We start from the raw sequence: 16,821 nt of genomic DNA, 5'->3' as shown, positions 1-16,821 counted from the left end.
CCACAAAACTCGGCCTTGGTCTGCTCCTCTCCAGTCGCCTCTTACACCCGCTGATCGGGCATTCTCGTCCACAGCAGACTTCAAACGCGTGCGGGATTTGCCTTGAACTCGTCGACCTCTATCCGAGTCTCCGCTGTTTGCCGCTCGAGCTTCGCTGTTTGCTGTTCAGTCTCTATTCGCTGTTCAAAGTAAGTCTAGTCCATTGTAGCTCGCCAGATCTACGGATTTCTCCGTAGATCTACGGATTTGTTTCACTTCATCGGATGTACAGTATTCAGATAAATCCGTGGAATGTACAGAATTGCACGTAATTCTTCTGGTATCTCTGATGACGTCTGAAAAGTACCGACCGTCGATTAGCAGGCCTCACCAATGGAATGTCTCCAGTTTTGCTTTCGAGTGTTCAGACGTGCAAAATGGTGCTTATTACGGGAGTCACTTCACGGTGAAATATATTTCACTCTCACGCTCACTTCACTTTTTTAGACCTATTCCCGATTCCACCTCAAGTGAGGTGACAAAAATCACCTCCGTGGAGTGAGATTGACAGTGAAGTGAAATTGAGAATAGGACAAGTGAAATGAGATTGTTTCCCAGCTCAAAAATGTCTAAGTCCCAGAAAATCGTTTTTTCCCGTTTTTTAGATAACACCAGATCTTGACATGTTCCGCATTTCTAAGACATTCGGCATCAAAAAAAAAATGTTTTTTTCGGTATCGAAAATTTCCTGAGCTAGTTTGCATTTTTTTCATCAGGCAAAAAAATAAAAAATTGACCGCTTTGAGGTACGGATCATACTCTGATTCGATTTCGTTACTGAAGAATAAATCCAATATTTACCATTAGATCACAAATCAATCAACTTTAAGACTTATGGCAGCTTCGTGGAATCATTTCACCGTTCAAAATGGTCGTGAAATAATTCCACGCGACACGTCGCTTTTTCCGTTCTTACTTCACTGATATGACACTCATAATAACCCAGATTCCACGGCAGATGTCACTTCGCGACGTGTTTCTCACTTACGTGAGTCCCGTAATAGGATTTTGTTCACTTCACTCTGATTTCACCGTGAAGTGACTCCCGTAATAAGCACCAATATCTAATAATACCAATACAGTACACTTATGTGAAATCATGAAGACACATTGAAAATGACAGAAGCGCTAGTCACCTTTTCGACCGCTAGGAGCGCCACTTCTGATTTTGTTCTACAGGTCATTCGAAAAAGAATCACTTTTTGCAATAAATATACCCAAATGGGTACACTGAAAAAATGCACATATTATGTATTGTTAATTTTATAATGAGAATAACGTTCGCTTATGTATGAGGCAGTATATGGGTGACGTTTCACGGTTGGTAAGTTTGTTTGTGTTATTGTTTTTGGTATTTTATTGTTGTGTTAAGGATGGCTATTCTCGCGATACTGGAGCAACCGATTGGATATTTGTTTTTCGCGCTTCCCCGATCGGGCTTCTATCTAAGGAACGACCTGAACTGTAATCAGCTGATCACAACTGTCTCGTAGATTTTCGTATTATCGTGGAGATAAACCAATTGGCGCTTCTAATGACAAAACAGGTGACCAGTACATCTAATCAGTTCTACATGTCAAGTGAATATAATTAATACTTAAAAAAAGTGTAACTCGAATGAGTAGATATCAAGTTATGAGTATAGAAGATTTGTCAAATATGTTTTCTTTTTATTTTAAGAAATTAAAAAAAATATATCGCATTATTAATTTACGCCAAGAAAGAAAGTGAAAGCTCAAAACAATAGTATACACTGGGGTTGCTTTTTACGCGGTTGGTTGTACCGCATTTAAAAGATTAGATTCGATATATTTATACTAAACTTATTTGATACCGCGTACAAATAATCTAGCGAATCGAGTGGAAATAATCCGCGTTATTGTAAAAATATCCCGTTTAGAACAACGCAAAAAAAACAACCCGCGTAAAAAGCGCCCTTAGTGTACATATATTCACCATTGTGGAACCAAGGATTTTACAAGTGAAAGGCCCACACGACTTTTTAAAAGTAAATATAGTCGAGATTCAACCACATACTTAAAACATACGTAACACTGACAATTATTTGCTGGTACAAACGTTTCAAACTAGTGGACAAAAAAAATCATTACTCCGCTCTACTGGAGCGCTAAAAAATCCCTTAAGAAGCTGAGAAAGTATATGCAGCAATCTTCGAGCACGCAGGAAAAAGCATGCAGGTATATTGTTCGCATGAAGTACTCAAAGTTCATTTTTGAGGTTAAGAAAGTTCTAGTAATTTATTTTAAAACATTAGTTTTAGAAGATTTCTTCGTTACGGGTGTTTTGAGTATTTGACATTTAATGTTTAACAAGCACAAACTAGCCATGTATTTTATACTGATTGGTACAGAGCGGGCTCGAATCTCAGTACAACCAGGTCATTCGTTGTTAAAAACAAGCATATTATATAGAAGATTCAACTAGAGACATTGTCGATGTAACCCTACACTAGCGCGTCGTCGCAGGTTTCTCCTTTTATCTTTTCTAGTCTGGAATCACGTACGCAATCTGCAATAAGTATTTTTTTCACATAATTGTCATTTTCTCTGTGAAAGTATGAAATTGAGTCAACTAAGTCTAAAATTGAGTATTTTCAATTTCGTGTGTAAGAATATCGGTCACACGCTCACAGAAATGCAACAACAATGCACAGTGGTACAGTAAGGCAATTTAGATGAACATGAGGTTTTCGATGCGATTTTTTGATTTTAGCGTCATAGTTTCTTCTAAGAAGTTGTTTCTTTTAGCTAGTCCGTTATTTATGTGCAAATGAAAATTATGGTGGTCCTAAAATCGGCGAAATAAAAAAAAATTTTTATTTGCAGAAGTAACTGTATACATTCTTCGGCACAGTTAACTTATTTTAAGCAACAAAAAAACTCTTGTAACTATCAAATTGACCGACATAGAGCAGTTTTACGTGAGTAGCTTAGCGTGGGTTTTTTGGCTCTATTTTTTCCAGTTCAAATTTAATAACAAAGTATTCTTCGGATGACCTCAAGAGCTTAAAAATATGTTCTATTGAACATTTTATTGAAAAAAAAATAAAAACATCTATACAACATATCGACAATGTTTTTCCGTCAAAAGTTGCATATTTTTGTGTTCTTAAGGTTAACCGAAGAAAACTTTGTTATTACATTTGAACTGAAAAAATAAAGCAAACAATCTGTTTATTTTGGAACTCTCGGTCAGTTACGTCAAATTGCTCTAAATCGGTAAATTTGATAGCTACAAAAAAAAATAACGAAGTTGCTTATAATTAGTTGATTAACAATTTTGCCGAAGAATGTATACAATTGTTTCTGCAAATAAAAAAGTCAGTTTATTTTGTTTCGTTGATTTTGGGGCCCCCTAATTTTCATTTGCACATAAATAAAGGACGAAGTAAAAGAAACAACTTCTTAAAAAAAACTATTGCTTTGAAACCACAAAATTTCATCGAAAAGCTCATGTCCGCTCAAATTGCGTTACTGTACCACTGTGCAATGAGTTTAGTTGCCTTTTTCACCACAAGAGGGGGTGTTCTCTATGCGTCTTTTCGAAATTATATGGGAAATTCGGGAGTGAACTAAATTGGTGTTATAAGATATTTGAAAATAGGTACTTACTACAGGGTGGCCACCCAACCGGGAGAACCGGGAAAAAACCTGGAATCGTTTGGAACCGGGAAAACCGGGAAAAAACCGGGAATTTCACTGAACATTACAAGCCGTGGTGAGATTGTGCCATACAAACCCATTTTTCGTCAGCCATCTCATTGCGATCACAAGACCAAAATTTCTTAAGTAAGTTTCCTCGAATACTTAATCAAAAACAGATGGCTGACATATCTTACAGTGCATAAGACAGTTTTTGTTTTTATTCATCTTCCTCTTAAAGGCTAACTTGACGAAGGTAAGCTCCCCGGAAGTAGCATTCAAATGGCTCGAATTTTGCCTAGAGCAAATGTCGCCTATAGATGTCGCCAAGAATACTCACAACTATTCAGTATGCATTCGACGAAGACATTGCTGACTTCCTACCTTGATACTTTTTGTAGAGATCTGATAGCTGCTTCAGGCAAGAAACTTCCTAACTTTACTGTGTTTATTGAGAAGATTCTGATTCTATCGCATGGCAATGCCACGTTGGAGCGACGTTTCTCCGTGAACAAGGAATGCGTAGTCATGAATTTGGAAAAAGACAGACTTGTAGCGCAGTGGTGTACGATACAGTACAGGTTGCCGGAGGAGGACACGAAATTGATATTGATGAGAAGATGCGTGAGCGGCTGAGGTAACGTGTTTTAAGTGTTATAAAAATACTCTTTTATATATTACTCTTTTATATATTAAATCTTATCTGGTTGAGGTAAAAACGATTCCTTCAAACTTAATTTGGCCTAGAATTCCTCGGTAATGAGTATTATATGCGTTGTTTATAAGATACTTGTAGACATCTCCTCTCGGAAAGGTGACATCCGTCGCATTTTTCGATTTTTTGCGACTATATCTCTAGATTTCAATAAGGCTGAACACGTCAAGAAGTTAGAGCATATTAAGATGTAAATCGAAAGTTACGCTTTTTTTATTCCTTAACTGCATGGAAAACTACACAATTCAGAAGTACAATGGAAAAATATTTGAACGAACCGGGAAAAACCGGGAATTGAATTTCGGGTTTTGAGTGGCCACCCTGCCTGCATGAGCAGTGGAAGTACATCCATAATGGGTCTGTGAAACAACGCGGGCATCACAGTGGATGCTGAGTATCTAGAGGTGATAGAAGAGAAGAACCGGGTCTACGATAACACATTAGTAACAGTACTATCGCTCGTTCGGACTGACCGAAGGCATAGCCCCTATGGGTCAGTAGACCTAGGAAAACGAACGAACCTATACAGAGGTGATTTCTGCGGGGGGCTGCACCCTGCAATGGCCAGCGCTTCCGACGGCGAGTCGCCGGTGCACACTCGCGGGCTGCGGTTGACTCGCCCTGAATCATTCAGGAGAACATTATCATCACGCTTGTAGTAAATTGAAATCATTACATGCTTGTTAATTAAAATATTGCTCAAATGACAGTATGTACAACAAGTCACCATTTTCATACAAATATTGTACACTGGATTCTTTTTTTACGCGATTGATAGGTCCGCGCAAGAAAAGAATCCCGTAAAAAAGTCGCGTAATTTTGAACAATTCGTGTGAAAAAAACACGTCGTTTTGATAAAAGAATCCCCCACGTGTAAAAAAATCGTGTAAAATAAAATTACGTAAAAAACAATCGCGTAAAAAAAGGATACAGTGGATTTAGAAAAAATATTTTTTTAAAATAGGTTAGCAACATGCAAAAGGACATTTTCCCACTACATTCCATATCTATTAAATTTTTGAAATGGGAGTGTTATTCAGGCAGGCCGTACGTCGGAAGAGGTAACGCTTTCTACATAAAGTTTATGTAGGTTTTTGAAAAATCACCGGAAGTTCTGATTTCAGGAGGAAGTTTTTAGTTATTTTTAAACTCCGAAATTTTCTTTTTATTGTTAACTATCAACAATCTACCGAACCCCAACTAATTCTAGATGGTTATCTATAACTAGTACGCTAATGTTTTTGTTTAACAACATATCTCAAAGACAGATGCAATTTCCAAATATCAAGTATGGAGACGTAATTGACGATAATCATGCGTCAGCTTGACGTTTGAAATCAATGGAAACGCCTGGTAATTTACCGCAGCTTCGGAATAATAACCTATGCAAATAGTTATGTACGAATATTTGTGCAGGTAATCCTAGCGTTTCTTGCCATTCGGATAGTTTAGAGCTAACAGAAAACGCCCGGCGTACGCCAGATGTTACTACTCAGGAGATCTTTGTCCTCGTATGAGCCGGGGTTAGTACCCTGGTATCGTCACTGTAGGTTTATTTCTTACTATATACTATATAGTATCACTTATCGGAAAGAATTTAAAATCGCTTAGCTACTACTACTACTATCTGACACACTGCCTTTTCGCCTTTTTCTATATTCAGTTTGCTGTTTCTGTAGTGCTGTAGTTAATAGTTATTTTGTACTTTTAAAAAGTAGATATCGATTATCGATTGCGCGTTCGCTCTGATGCAGTACAGTGATAGGGCGAGCGATTCGCTTGTTTTTTTTTTTTTTTTTGTTCATATATATATAGCTCGTGCTAACTGTTTGCTGCAAGATTGTTTCCTGCTTGTATTACAATAATAAAATGCTTCTGCTTACTGGTTAATATCATTGATTCAGTAGTGTAACTGTAGCTTGTGTGTTGTCATTACTATCTTTTGATTGATTTTTTTATTTTGAATGAGCTCTCGTAAGCCGATTTTCGCATAACTAACAACATTCGATCATTTCATGATGCCCAATTTCTGTCATCTACAACGTACATATCATAAAAAGAGTGAAAGTATATTATTAACTATATAAGAGGGGTGTTTTTTATATTAAATTCCAAAAAATTTTGTTGTGTTTATGTTTTTTGTTAAATACAATCATTAAACTTCATATTTATAGGGATGGAACATTCCATATCGATCGAATCGCTTCAACGTCACGTTATTAAGCTTATAGATAAATATTAAAAATAAATTAACGTGTAAGTTATGGCTCTGAATGTGGGGAACTATTTACAAGGTTAACACAAAAGCAATAGTCGAAAGTTTCTCGAAAAAAATGTCAGTCGCAAGAGCAAAATTAGATTGACATGTATACGAAACTTTTACGATGTGTTGTACACTTCTAAATATTACGTTTCTAGCACGTGTAAAATAATGTCACATATACCTAGCAATAGATAGTTTGATTTTTCCTTGCTTCAACAGCGAAAGTGAACAACTGAAATTCAACTCACAAAGAGAATGAAGCAGTAGACCCCACTATTTGCTGTGCAGGATCAGCGCAAACATCAGCCGACCCGTTCCGGTTTTTGAAGTACACATTCGTCGTGAAAAAGCATCATCTTTCTACTGTTGTATATAAATATATGAACAATACGCTAGTTAGCTATAATAAAAAATGCTGCAAAAAGTGCATGTAAAAATCGACCTCAAAACATTGTTTCCTATTCCGTCCGTACGGTTTTCACGTAAATCTGAGAATGTACATTTTGATGATTTGAAAAATATTCTACTGTTTAGAAAATTAATTTACACCGCAAACTGCGTCAGTATAAGAAAAGAATTGGACACACGGTAGGAGTGAAGCATGATCAGAATTGCTTTCTACCTAAGATGAATTTCTAGCAATTTGATAAAAGGCCATAAATGTTATTCAAAAATCATTATTTATATGTGCAATAAGATTGGAGGGAAGCAAGAAAATAGAACATGAAATAGCTACATTTTTATTCAACAAATAAATTGATTGAATTCCTAGGACCACACACAGAGGTCGACATAATTTTCATATCCAACCACGTTAGCACAAAAAGAAAAAATATATTCTACAGTATTTTCCCTGTCTTTTAGACGTCACTGTTAATCGCCGATTGTAGAAAATATCCCGTATTCTATATTTGTTCAGGATTTAGTCGACCAATGCAATTCACTACAGAACAAACGGAGATGTTAACTTGACTTTGCGTTATTTTACCCGGTGATGACCTCCCAACCCCTATCTACGAATATTATCCTAGCTATCCTTATTTCGCTTTTCCTTCTACTGCAATGGTTTTTTATCGACAGTGTGTGATGCAATGAAAGCACAGTACTGAGAATTTAGAATGTTTACATTTAAAGTGTCGCTCGTATAGAACAATAAAACAACGTTCTTATCCTTTCTACGGAGAGTAAAGAAAGAAGTGTCTTCTAACAGTGTGTATTTAGAGTAAATTTTCGTTTTCTATTATTTTCAAGGGAAATGTGATCTTCATTGGTGTTGATGAGTTTTGTTATCATCGGTTCCACTATTCTGCATTTGTACTTTCCCGAACATGCATCTTAAGAAAATATTGCCGACTTCAAAAGGCTAATCAGAGTTTACATTTTTGAAAATTAATATATAGAGTGTACTGTATGACGGCGTACTCCAGTGCAGAGAATAGGGATTTTTTCCCAAACATATATGGTAGGTATGAGATGAAATCCGTAAAATCTGAATTATATAAAAAACTTGAACGCACGAATTAGAAAAGATGAACCACAAAATGCCAATGTTCAATTTTTTTCTTAAATTCTATGATTATTTTTGGGCACTATAAACATTTGAGACCCGAATAATGGCTTAGAAAGTATTAGGAATTTGCCATCCGTCGTCGTGTTCGAAGTTTAAGGTGATATAGAGAACATTTTTAAGCTCGGTTTGAACTAGTTGCCATAGAAATCGATCATTTCAATTTCGAATTCCCAATCGGAAAAATACGCAGAACGATATATAATTGAATGTCAACTGTCCGAACTGTTAAATGCTTATCAAAAAAATGATTATTCGATATTTTTTTCCTAAATGATTGTTATTCGAATCTATGCGTAGTAATGATCGTGAAGCGTTCACCCACCGTTAACTTAAAAACAGCCGAGATGTAGTTAAACACTAATTGTCTTTTGAAGTAAACTATATCTTAACTTCTAACCGTCAAGGCTTTTTTAAATTTAGATGGAAAAATAACACACAGAATCGTTATGCATTTCACCAACAAATGATCGGAGAACAAAGACAGATTCCTAAGTAAAACGCTTACTAAAATTCCGAGGCAATGCAAATTTTCCGACAAAGTTACTACGAAATATTAGTTGAAGAAAAATAAGTAAAAACCGATCCAATAGCGCGCAATAGCCAATTTGTAAAAATATGCGTCGTTTGAAAACCAATCAATATAAACGTCATATTTCATAAATCGCATGTACATATCGACTCAAACATATACCGTCCTACAGAACAGTCAAATCAAGCAACGCAACAAGAACAAAACGGCAAACTTACCAACTGTATTCGTAATCAGCTATAAACAATCGCCAACCAGCGGCCGGCCCTCAACGCTTACTTTTTGTACATCGTGCTGAAATTCGTAACAAATTTGTCGAACCGCTCGATGAACTGCGACTTGGTAAGCCGGTTATTGACGAACTCGATATCGTTCACCAGTGCAATGCTCGTCCGCACCAAATCCTCGCCCATGATCTGTTCCGAGTCGAATTGTTCGCTTAAAAATTGGTTAAGCAGCTCCTTAAAATACTCCGGAAAGCAGCAGATCACTACGAACACCGTCCGATACCAGTCCATCGTGTTGTTCAGGTCAATCTTTTGGCCGAATATCATGTCCAACATCAGTTTGAGGAAGGGACGCAGAAGCACCGCCATTGGCGCCTGTTTGTCCTGGTTGAAGTACACATTGCTAGCGTAAATCTCCAGAAACTCCAAGCATAGACTTTCGACTTCGGCGGTGAATGAACCAAGGCCCAGTTCGATTGAGCTGAGCAACTGTTTCAGCAAATCTGGATGGAGAGTGGGAGTCTATCGAAAAATAAAATTGTAACCTTAGTAATTAAAGCTACGCATAACAACAATACTTACGAGATGAGATTTTTCCTCAATAAATGACCTGATTGTGCTATAGTACTGCTGACAAAGATCCGGATACTTGATCAAATCAATTGTGATGAGCGGGACGATGTGAGTTAGGCCGAAAATACAAATCTCCGATGATTGTGCACTGCTATCCTCCGCCGATCCGGAGAAAAGTAAATCGTCCGTGAACAGTGGCTTCGATGTCAGGTGGTTGATCATTTTCAGAATCAAAATCAGATCCAGCGGATCGCTGTCTGTGTTCGCGGCTCCGAGCGAGACACGGTTCGAGTTGTTTTTAACATAAATTCGAATCACCGAGAAGCAGCACTCGTGCACAGCCGTTCGTATCGCTTGCTCCGATGTTACGTTACCGATGGTAGCTACCACTTCACACACCAGCTCCAAGATGAGCTCCACGATCAGCTGAAAGAGTATTATTTTTTTACAAAATAATTTTTCAGACTTAGTTCTAGTATTGAGAATCAAACTTTTTCTTTTACTCAATTACCAACATTCTCCATAAAGGCTTTTCTTGAATAAGTTGAATGTATTTTCTAACCTTTACCATATACTCACCGTATAGTTATGATAGATGTCCAGAAACGTGGGCAACTCTTTGCAGATGTTTTGAATTTTTGTGAAAATAATCGTCAACGAGTTCTGATAAGCCCCTTGCACGCATCCGATCAACTCTTCCAACATTTCAATAATCTTTAGCTTGACACTCTCCTCCTGATACACAGACTGGAAATTTTGATGTGAGATCAACATTTTGTACCTGCAAACATAAATAACACACTATTACTCATTTCCCTGCAAGTCATCATCAATTAAACGAACTTTTCTTCGATTGGTTGCAGAATCTTTCCCAGGTACTCGCCACGCATCGCATCACTCTCAACGCTGGACGCAACCATCACAAAACCTTTCAAAAGCTTTCGCTTCACAGTCGACGGTAGATCCGCACTCTTCAAATCACAGATCGATCGGAAGTACTCCGAGTTGAAAATCGCCGTACAACGATCTTTTCGCTTCAGCAGTACCAAGAATAAGGAACACGTTTCCTCTATGACAGATTGCTCCGTACGAAGGAACTGTGAGTTCAAGCAAATTTTGTTTAGCAAATAGTTTATAACCCACACTGAGCCCGGTGTACCCGCTCCGAATGCTTCCCGAAATATAGTGCTCACGTATTCCTCGTTAACAGGCATCAAATAGGCGTCGGCCCAACGTCGCATGAACCAAACAAGCGTGCTGCTCAATTCCGGACTGAGGAACTGATACATGCGGACTTCGATGGCACTTTTTTCAAGCTCACACAACCGAAAACCAGCCGCAATTAATCGAATCACAGGATCTGCGTTGATTTCCGCGTTCGGAATTTCCTTGATGTCCTGACTCGGTGAAGCCAGTAACTTCAGACTGTTCTGTATATCAGTCACACCGTTGGAAATGTTTTGCGTGCAAAGCTGGAGAATTTCACCTGGTATCATTGCCGATTCCCCATCCGCTTCTAGTGCCAGTACATGCCCGGTAACCAGCAGAATCCAGTGAATGTCCTCGAACAAATTTAACATGGTTTTGGAACTATTTTCACTCATTGTTTTTGTTGAGTGCAACATATGCAACTGCGTGCCCAGATTCCTCGTTCTATCCTCGAGCAATTTAGAAAGCAGGGGCAACGAGTGCGTTAGAATCTCTCTCCCGAAATAACCGATTATTATTAACTGCTCCTTGAAACGCTCCCGATCAGATTCTTCGAAATCGGCTATCTCTTCAATCGAATCAGAATCTCTGCCAACTCCTCGCATGCCATCGGGAGCTGCCAAATGATACTGTATATATTTTTCAAACATTTGCGTAATGAACGGAACCATAACTTCTGACGGATAGTTTTCCTTGTCGTTCAGCACGAGCAACCAAACCTCCAGCAGATTACCAAGAGCATCAATGTAAACCGTTTCGTCCGGGGACATCTTGAAGAAAGGATAAAATGTTTTTTATTAATGATAAAACAACCTTATGAACACTCACGGCTTCTTCCATTGCGGACAATTCGATAAATTTCAATGTCATTGTAAGCGTTTGCTGCATGTATGCATTGCAAAGCGCGTTTGGAAGACTTTTAATTTCTGCTCGCGGAAGCAGCTGTAGCAACTTGCGCAGAATTAGCGAAAAACTGTAGGCCTCTTTTTCCTTGATTTCGATCCTAAAATAAAAATGGAAATATAAATAACCACCCATTCTCAGCACATTTGCAATAATCTTACGTATTCAACATCGACAAAAAGTGCGTCAAATAGTTGCTCAAATAGTTCATGCTTTCTTCCTTGTTATCGCTTATTATGGGCCCCTTTAGGGTGGACAGCTGCAAGATGCAAATCAGCGCTTTCGGTTGCAAATCTTCATTATCACGTATTTTCCAATAGATGTAGAAAAAGATCTCCAACAATTTGGGTTCAAAAATTACATTTTTCCACTGTGCGTGTAATCGCAGCGGTGGAGCATGCAGTGCCTTCGTTACCGTTTCCGAAGTATCGATAATTTTCTTCGAGAGAGACGGCTGCAGGACTCGAACTATCTGCAGCTTAGGCAGCAGGAAACCCCACGTCAGAATAGTTTCCATCACTGAAAGCATTTGCTTGAAGAGATACGAATGCATTGAGTTGCTGGCATCAAATACTTTGACGAGTTCCTCCATCGATTGTAGCGCCATAATAAAAACCTTCAGTAAATCTGAATCTTCAAATTGCTTCTTCGCTCGAAAATGTTCGTAAGTCGTTAGGCCGGTATCGTCCGACCGTACAATATTACAGTACTCTTCTAAAATGGCCAGAATAATGCTGCAGCTTAAAATTTGCTGCTTGATATCACCCGAAACGAGCATCTTTTTAGTCTCCTCTATAATCAGACCTCGCTCTTGCCCGACGTCCTCCAAACTTGCCCGCTTAATCATAATTGCCACGACCTGCAGCAGCTTGTCCCTAATGAATACTGGAATGTCCCGTTGAATGATGTAGTTCAGCAGGTACTGTCGGAGCGATGCCTTATCCTGATCTGGAATGTACTTCCATTCCGCGACTACGGCTTTCTTAAGGACGTCTGCCGCCTCGAACAACACCAGGTCAACAACGGATTTTTCGAGAATTGTCTGACACAGGACGTACGGAGATTTAGTTTTGCGGAAATTCATGAAAATGGTTTCGGACTGCTGGCGCTGCTCTCTACTGACTACCGTTGGTGGTGCCTGTTTTAAGGGAGAGTCAAATTAAATCTCGTTTGTTAACATTTTATGCATAAATCATCCAACGAATCAAAACAACACTGAAAGGAATCTGCTTCGTTTTTTTCCCGCTCTGTTTTGTTTCGAGTGCAACGCATGCATATTTTTATAACATAGCACTATTGCTTTGTTATGACTGTGTAGGTGAATGTCCATGAAGTACAAAAATCGATATTTTGTTGCTTTGTTATGGTTACGCACGGATGATTCAAAACTCAAATTTACGATTATTTCGAATTTTTGTTCAATGTAAGTGTATGAATCACAGACTACAATGACCATGAAACTACTCAAAAAGTTCTTACCATTATAATATGCGCAGCCGTCTCGAGATCCTTCAATAGTGACTCCTCCATCGTGGAGATATACGTTTTTTTTTCTTTTAATCGGTCACTGTTCCTTCGCCAGGTAAATACGTGATCCACTAAGCTGATGACTCGAATTTTCCTCCACACAATCACAATTAATTTTTCTATTCTATTCTCTCGGGAAAATTTGCGACCATAAATTTCTGCTCTCTCGTTACAGTTAATGTAAACAAATAATACCCAGACCAGTCGTAGCAACACCCGTCGAAAATAAACCGAAACACCAGAACAAAAGACGGCAAATCCAAAAAGCAGCGGTCTGTTCTATTTTCTTCATGCCATTAGGAGCAGCAGCAGTAGCAAGACCTCCACGGCTTACCACATCCTTCGTCTTTCGTCTTACTATTTTCTTCTTGCACGAGTCCCGTCTAGTAGGGCAGGCACCTCACTCCCAGACGGGATTTGCAGAGCATGAAGAAACTGCCTACACCCTTGCTAGCGATGCAACATATAGTTCTTTTATCGAGCGAATCATAAATCGTTTCCACTCGTATTCCAAGCCCGTTACGGCGAAAAATGATTTTACTATATTTTCACTCTAAATGGGTACTACACAGATATCGGGGAGTTAAGAAAATAAGAAATAGTTACACTTTTCTTTCCGAACAATACTTGCTGTACAAACGACGAACGATGTAAAAGTGGCGTATTCGCGCAGAGACACAAAGAGGAAGAACAATGTAGAGGGATTTCGGTACACAAACTGCTGTCAACATTTTGGATTCCGTTCATAAATGCACCGTAGAAACTTTGCCAAAAGCAGCACCATGAAAAAACTAAAGGAATTCCAGCAATAAAATAAGGGGACAACAGACCTTTTTACGTCCGAATGTGTTAGTGCCACTAGTTGAGGAAAATATTTACAAATAGCTGTTTTGTTTGCAATGCTATGTTTTTAGCAGCTGGACAAATATTCAGTTGAACACTCATTATATGTTTTAAACTTGTTTCTGAATGAATTTTTTCATTCGTGATCAGGAATCGGAAGAAGCTGCTGAACATAATCGATCAAAATGTTAAAAAGTGATAAAAGTCGAAGCAACGAGATGCGATGATTTACAGTTTGGAGGAAACAAAAGCAACTTTACATGGGATTACACGCTTCCTAGTGTGCGTAGGTGAAAAGTCACTTATCTCTATATTGCTAAAAGCGACAAGTCAAATTTCGGCAGACTAGGTCTAAAATCTCAAATTGGTCTGATTCTTTTTTATTTTCAACAGCTTTTTCATGCCCTAGTTTTTTTTTAAGTAGAATACTTCTCTCAGGAAGTTCGGCTACATAGGGATGTGAAATGAAAATCTAAAACCGAAATAGTGAAAAATATGTTCAATTTCAAATGCTAATAAATCGGCTAGTATTCGATGGATTTCCTTCGTTCTTGCAGCAATAGACTGGAAAATCTTCTAAGATTCTTCCCAAAAGAAGATAACTGTAATTTTATTATTCACACTATTGTACTATTGAAAATAGTCAAGCCTTGTCAAAATGAAAAATTCGACCTTTTGATTGGACGTTATATGATTGCTTCCCAAGCACAGTCGACAGAATCATATACCTTGCAATTTTAAACAGGCTATTTGGCCTATATAAGAGCTTGTTCTAGCCAAAGCCGCTCAGGCGCTCATAATAGTTCTAGACAGCGACAACAGCAGTCGTCCTCCCTTAGCAGCAGCACTAGAAGTGCAGTGTAAAGCTGTAAGCTGTTTATTTTATCACAAGGAATATTTTATTCACACTGTCAGTGATAACGCAAAGATGTGATCGGCATCTTATCCGATACTAAAATGAACAACAAATTGTCCTTTTCAGGATGAAATAAAAACTTGATTGAAGAGTTAATATTTTCTAATGAGTTAATTCACATTTTTAAATTTATAAAAGTTATAAATTTTACTTCATCTCCGTGTCTCAAAACGTACTGAATTATCTTTTCCTTCAGTCATGAGCACGACATCCGAAAAAATGTCATCTCAAAATTTAAAAATTGTCAAGCCCCAACCATGACAAGCAACTTACTATATTATTGAAAATGGTCAATCCTTGTTGAAGCGCAAAATTCGATTGATCTGATTAGTCAACGTTTATTTACTGAAAAATTGACTGTCACGCAAGCAGCCGGGTTATCTTTCTTGTGAAAGTATTCTACTTCAACCTTGCGGTCGTGGCTTTGCACACAACCCTCCTGTTATTTTTTCAATTGATCGAAACTGATAAACGCAAATCGAAAAAAAATATACCTACACTATCCAACAAATTGACTCAAGATGATATTTTGAGATCCGCAGGAGCAAATTTTGGTTTGTTTTCACAAAAAAAAAGAAAAAAACAAAAATTGTCATTTCGGAATCGACCGCTCCGATCCGCTCGGTGACATCACCAAATTATAGGCACCCAGCTCAACGAGCGTATTGTCGTTTCATGTGACATTCGTAGCAAGCATCAGAACGATACAAGAGCTAAAGATGTTACGTATGCAGTACGGTAACCTTCGGTTTGTCAACGACTAGCACCTTGAGTTTATATTTTTGTTTTGACTTGTCTGTGCACGTCCCATCTCGCTCAGTTTGATTGAGCTTCATCGCATTTGATGTTTGCTGTGCAACGTGTGGATTGATGATTAGGCAGAAGGGAAAATCTAAGCACAAGAAGACTTTATTCATATCGATGACAAAAATTTTTGACTGTTTTTCGTGTATTTTACACAAGGTTGTTAATCGATAATTTATCGTAAACGCCGATAACGATACCGTCTGTTATCGTTATCGACGATGACGCTTACGTCTTCAGACATTATCGTCATTGTCAATAACGATAGCTACTGGACGGTATCGAATCAATAACGTTTGTTTATTACCATCCACTGCAATACCATCTTTTGCTTTATTAGATATATCATTTTGATGCATTTGAAATGCAAATATGACAATGCTACATACCTTACTATTCGAATTCGTGCTTTAAAAAGCGCCTCATAAACTAAAACAATCAAAACTGAGAAATTTATTTTCCTGATGAGTAGCGAAACATAAACAAATAAGGAAAAGTTTCTTCCTGTTGCCTAGTAATGTTTCGTTTCCAATCCTCCGAAGTTAAAAAACGTTTCCTCACCCCGTGCCTGCTTTTTGATCAAGTCGTACACCATTCGCTACCACAGCAGACAAAACTGGCAAAAGGCGTTAGTGAGCTGATAACGTCTAGTGACTATCGTTATCGCCGATATCGTTAATGTTTGAAGACGGTATCGTCATCGTCAATAACGATACCATACGTTATCGGTAACGGCGATGACGATTATCGACGATAATCTATCGTGTTAAAAACCTTGATTTTACACCAAACGTGTACCCGGGTTTGATTGGGGTTCAGTTCTACTGCTTCTGAGGACGACATGGTACAGCGTGATTTGTAATTATTCATGAAAATTATGCAATCTAAGCAAAAAACTCCTTATAATTTATGTAAACTTTTTTCGTTCGAAAATAAAATCAACGGTGTGTGTTGAGTTCCTATGTTGTGCTCAACATTTTACCTAAAAGCGTATTTCCTGATCGAGGCAACAAACATGTTTTCCTGGAGACCGTGTTCACG

The 16,821-nt window shown here is 38.1% G+C and overlaps 1 protein-coding gene across 2 annotated transcripts; it reads right to left on the bottom strand.

Moving 5' to 3' along the window:
• Nucleotides 1-5,901: 5,901 nt before the first annotated feature.
• Nucleotides 5,902-13,878, bottom strand: LOC129722448 (exportin-4-like). 2 transcript variants are annotated; one of them, XR_008727603.1, is made up of 8 exons: nt 13,170-13,878; nt 11,852-12,828; nt 11,616-11,790; nt 10,422-11,557; nt 10,158-10,359; nt 9,588-10,004; nt 8,997-9,527; nt 5,902-8,944 (listed from the first exon to the last, which is right to left on the bottom strand). XR_008727603.1 is itself a non-coding variant. In XM_055675897.1 (7 exons), exons 1-7 carry the CDS (start codon nt 13,218-13,220, stop codon nt 9,054-9,056), a joined length of 3,432 nt encoding a protein of 1,143 aa, XP_055531872.1. In that variant the 5' UTR covers nt 13,221-13,878; the 3' UTR covers nt 5,902-9,053. The 2 variants fall into 2 exon arrangements, 1 of the variants encoding a protein (XP_055531872.1); XM_055675897.1 differs by having other exon boundaries at nt 5,902-9,527.
• Between the last annotated feature and the right edge of the window lie 2,943 nt (nt 13,879-16,821).

This window comes from Wyeomyia smithii, chromosome 2, assembly GCF_029784165.1.
Source record: "Wyeomyia smithii strain HCP4-BCI-WySm-NY-G18 chromosome 2, ASM2978416v1, whole genome shotgun sequence".
Lineage (NCBI taxonomy): Eukaryota > Metazoa > Arthropoda > Insecta > Diptera > Culicidae > Wyeomyia > Wyeomyia smithii.
This window is presented reverse-complemented; position numbering and strand designations above follow the sequence as displayed.

Coding starts and splice junctions, on each gene's coding strand:
- LOC129722448 (XM_055675897.1), bottom strand. CDS start 13,220: ATGGAGGAGTCACTATTGAAGGATCTCGAGACGGCTGCGCATATTATA. Junction 10,005..10,157: donor ACATCTATCATAACTATACG/GTGAGTATATGG, acceptor ATACTCTTTCAG/CTGATCGTGGAGCTCATCTT. Junction 9,528..9,587: donor TTGAGGAAAAATCTCATCTC/GTAAGTATTGTT, acceptor ATTTTTCGATAG/ACTCCCACTCTCCATCCAGA.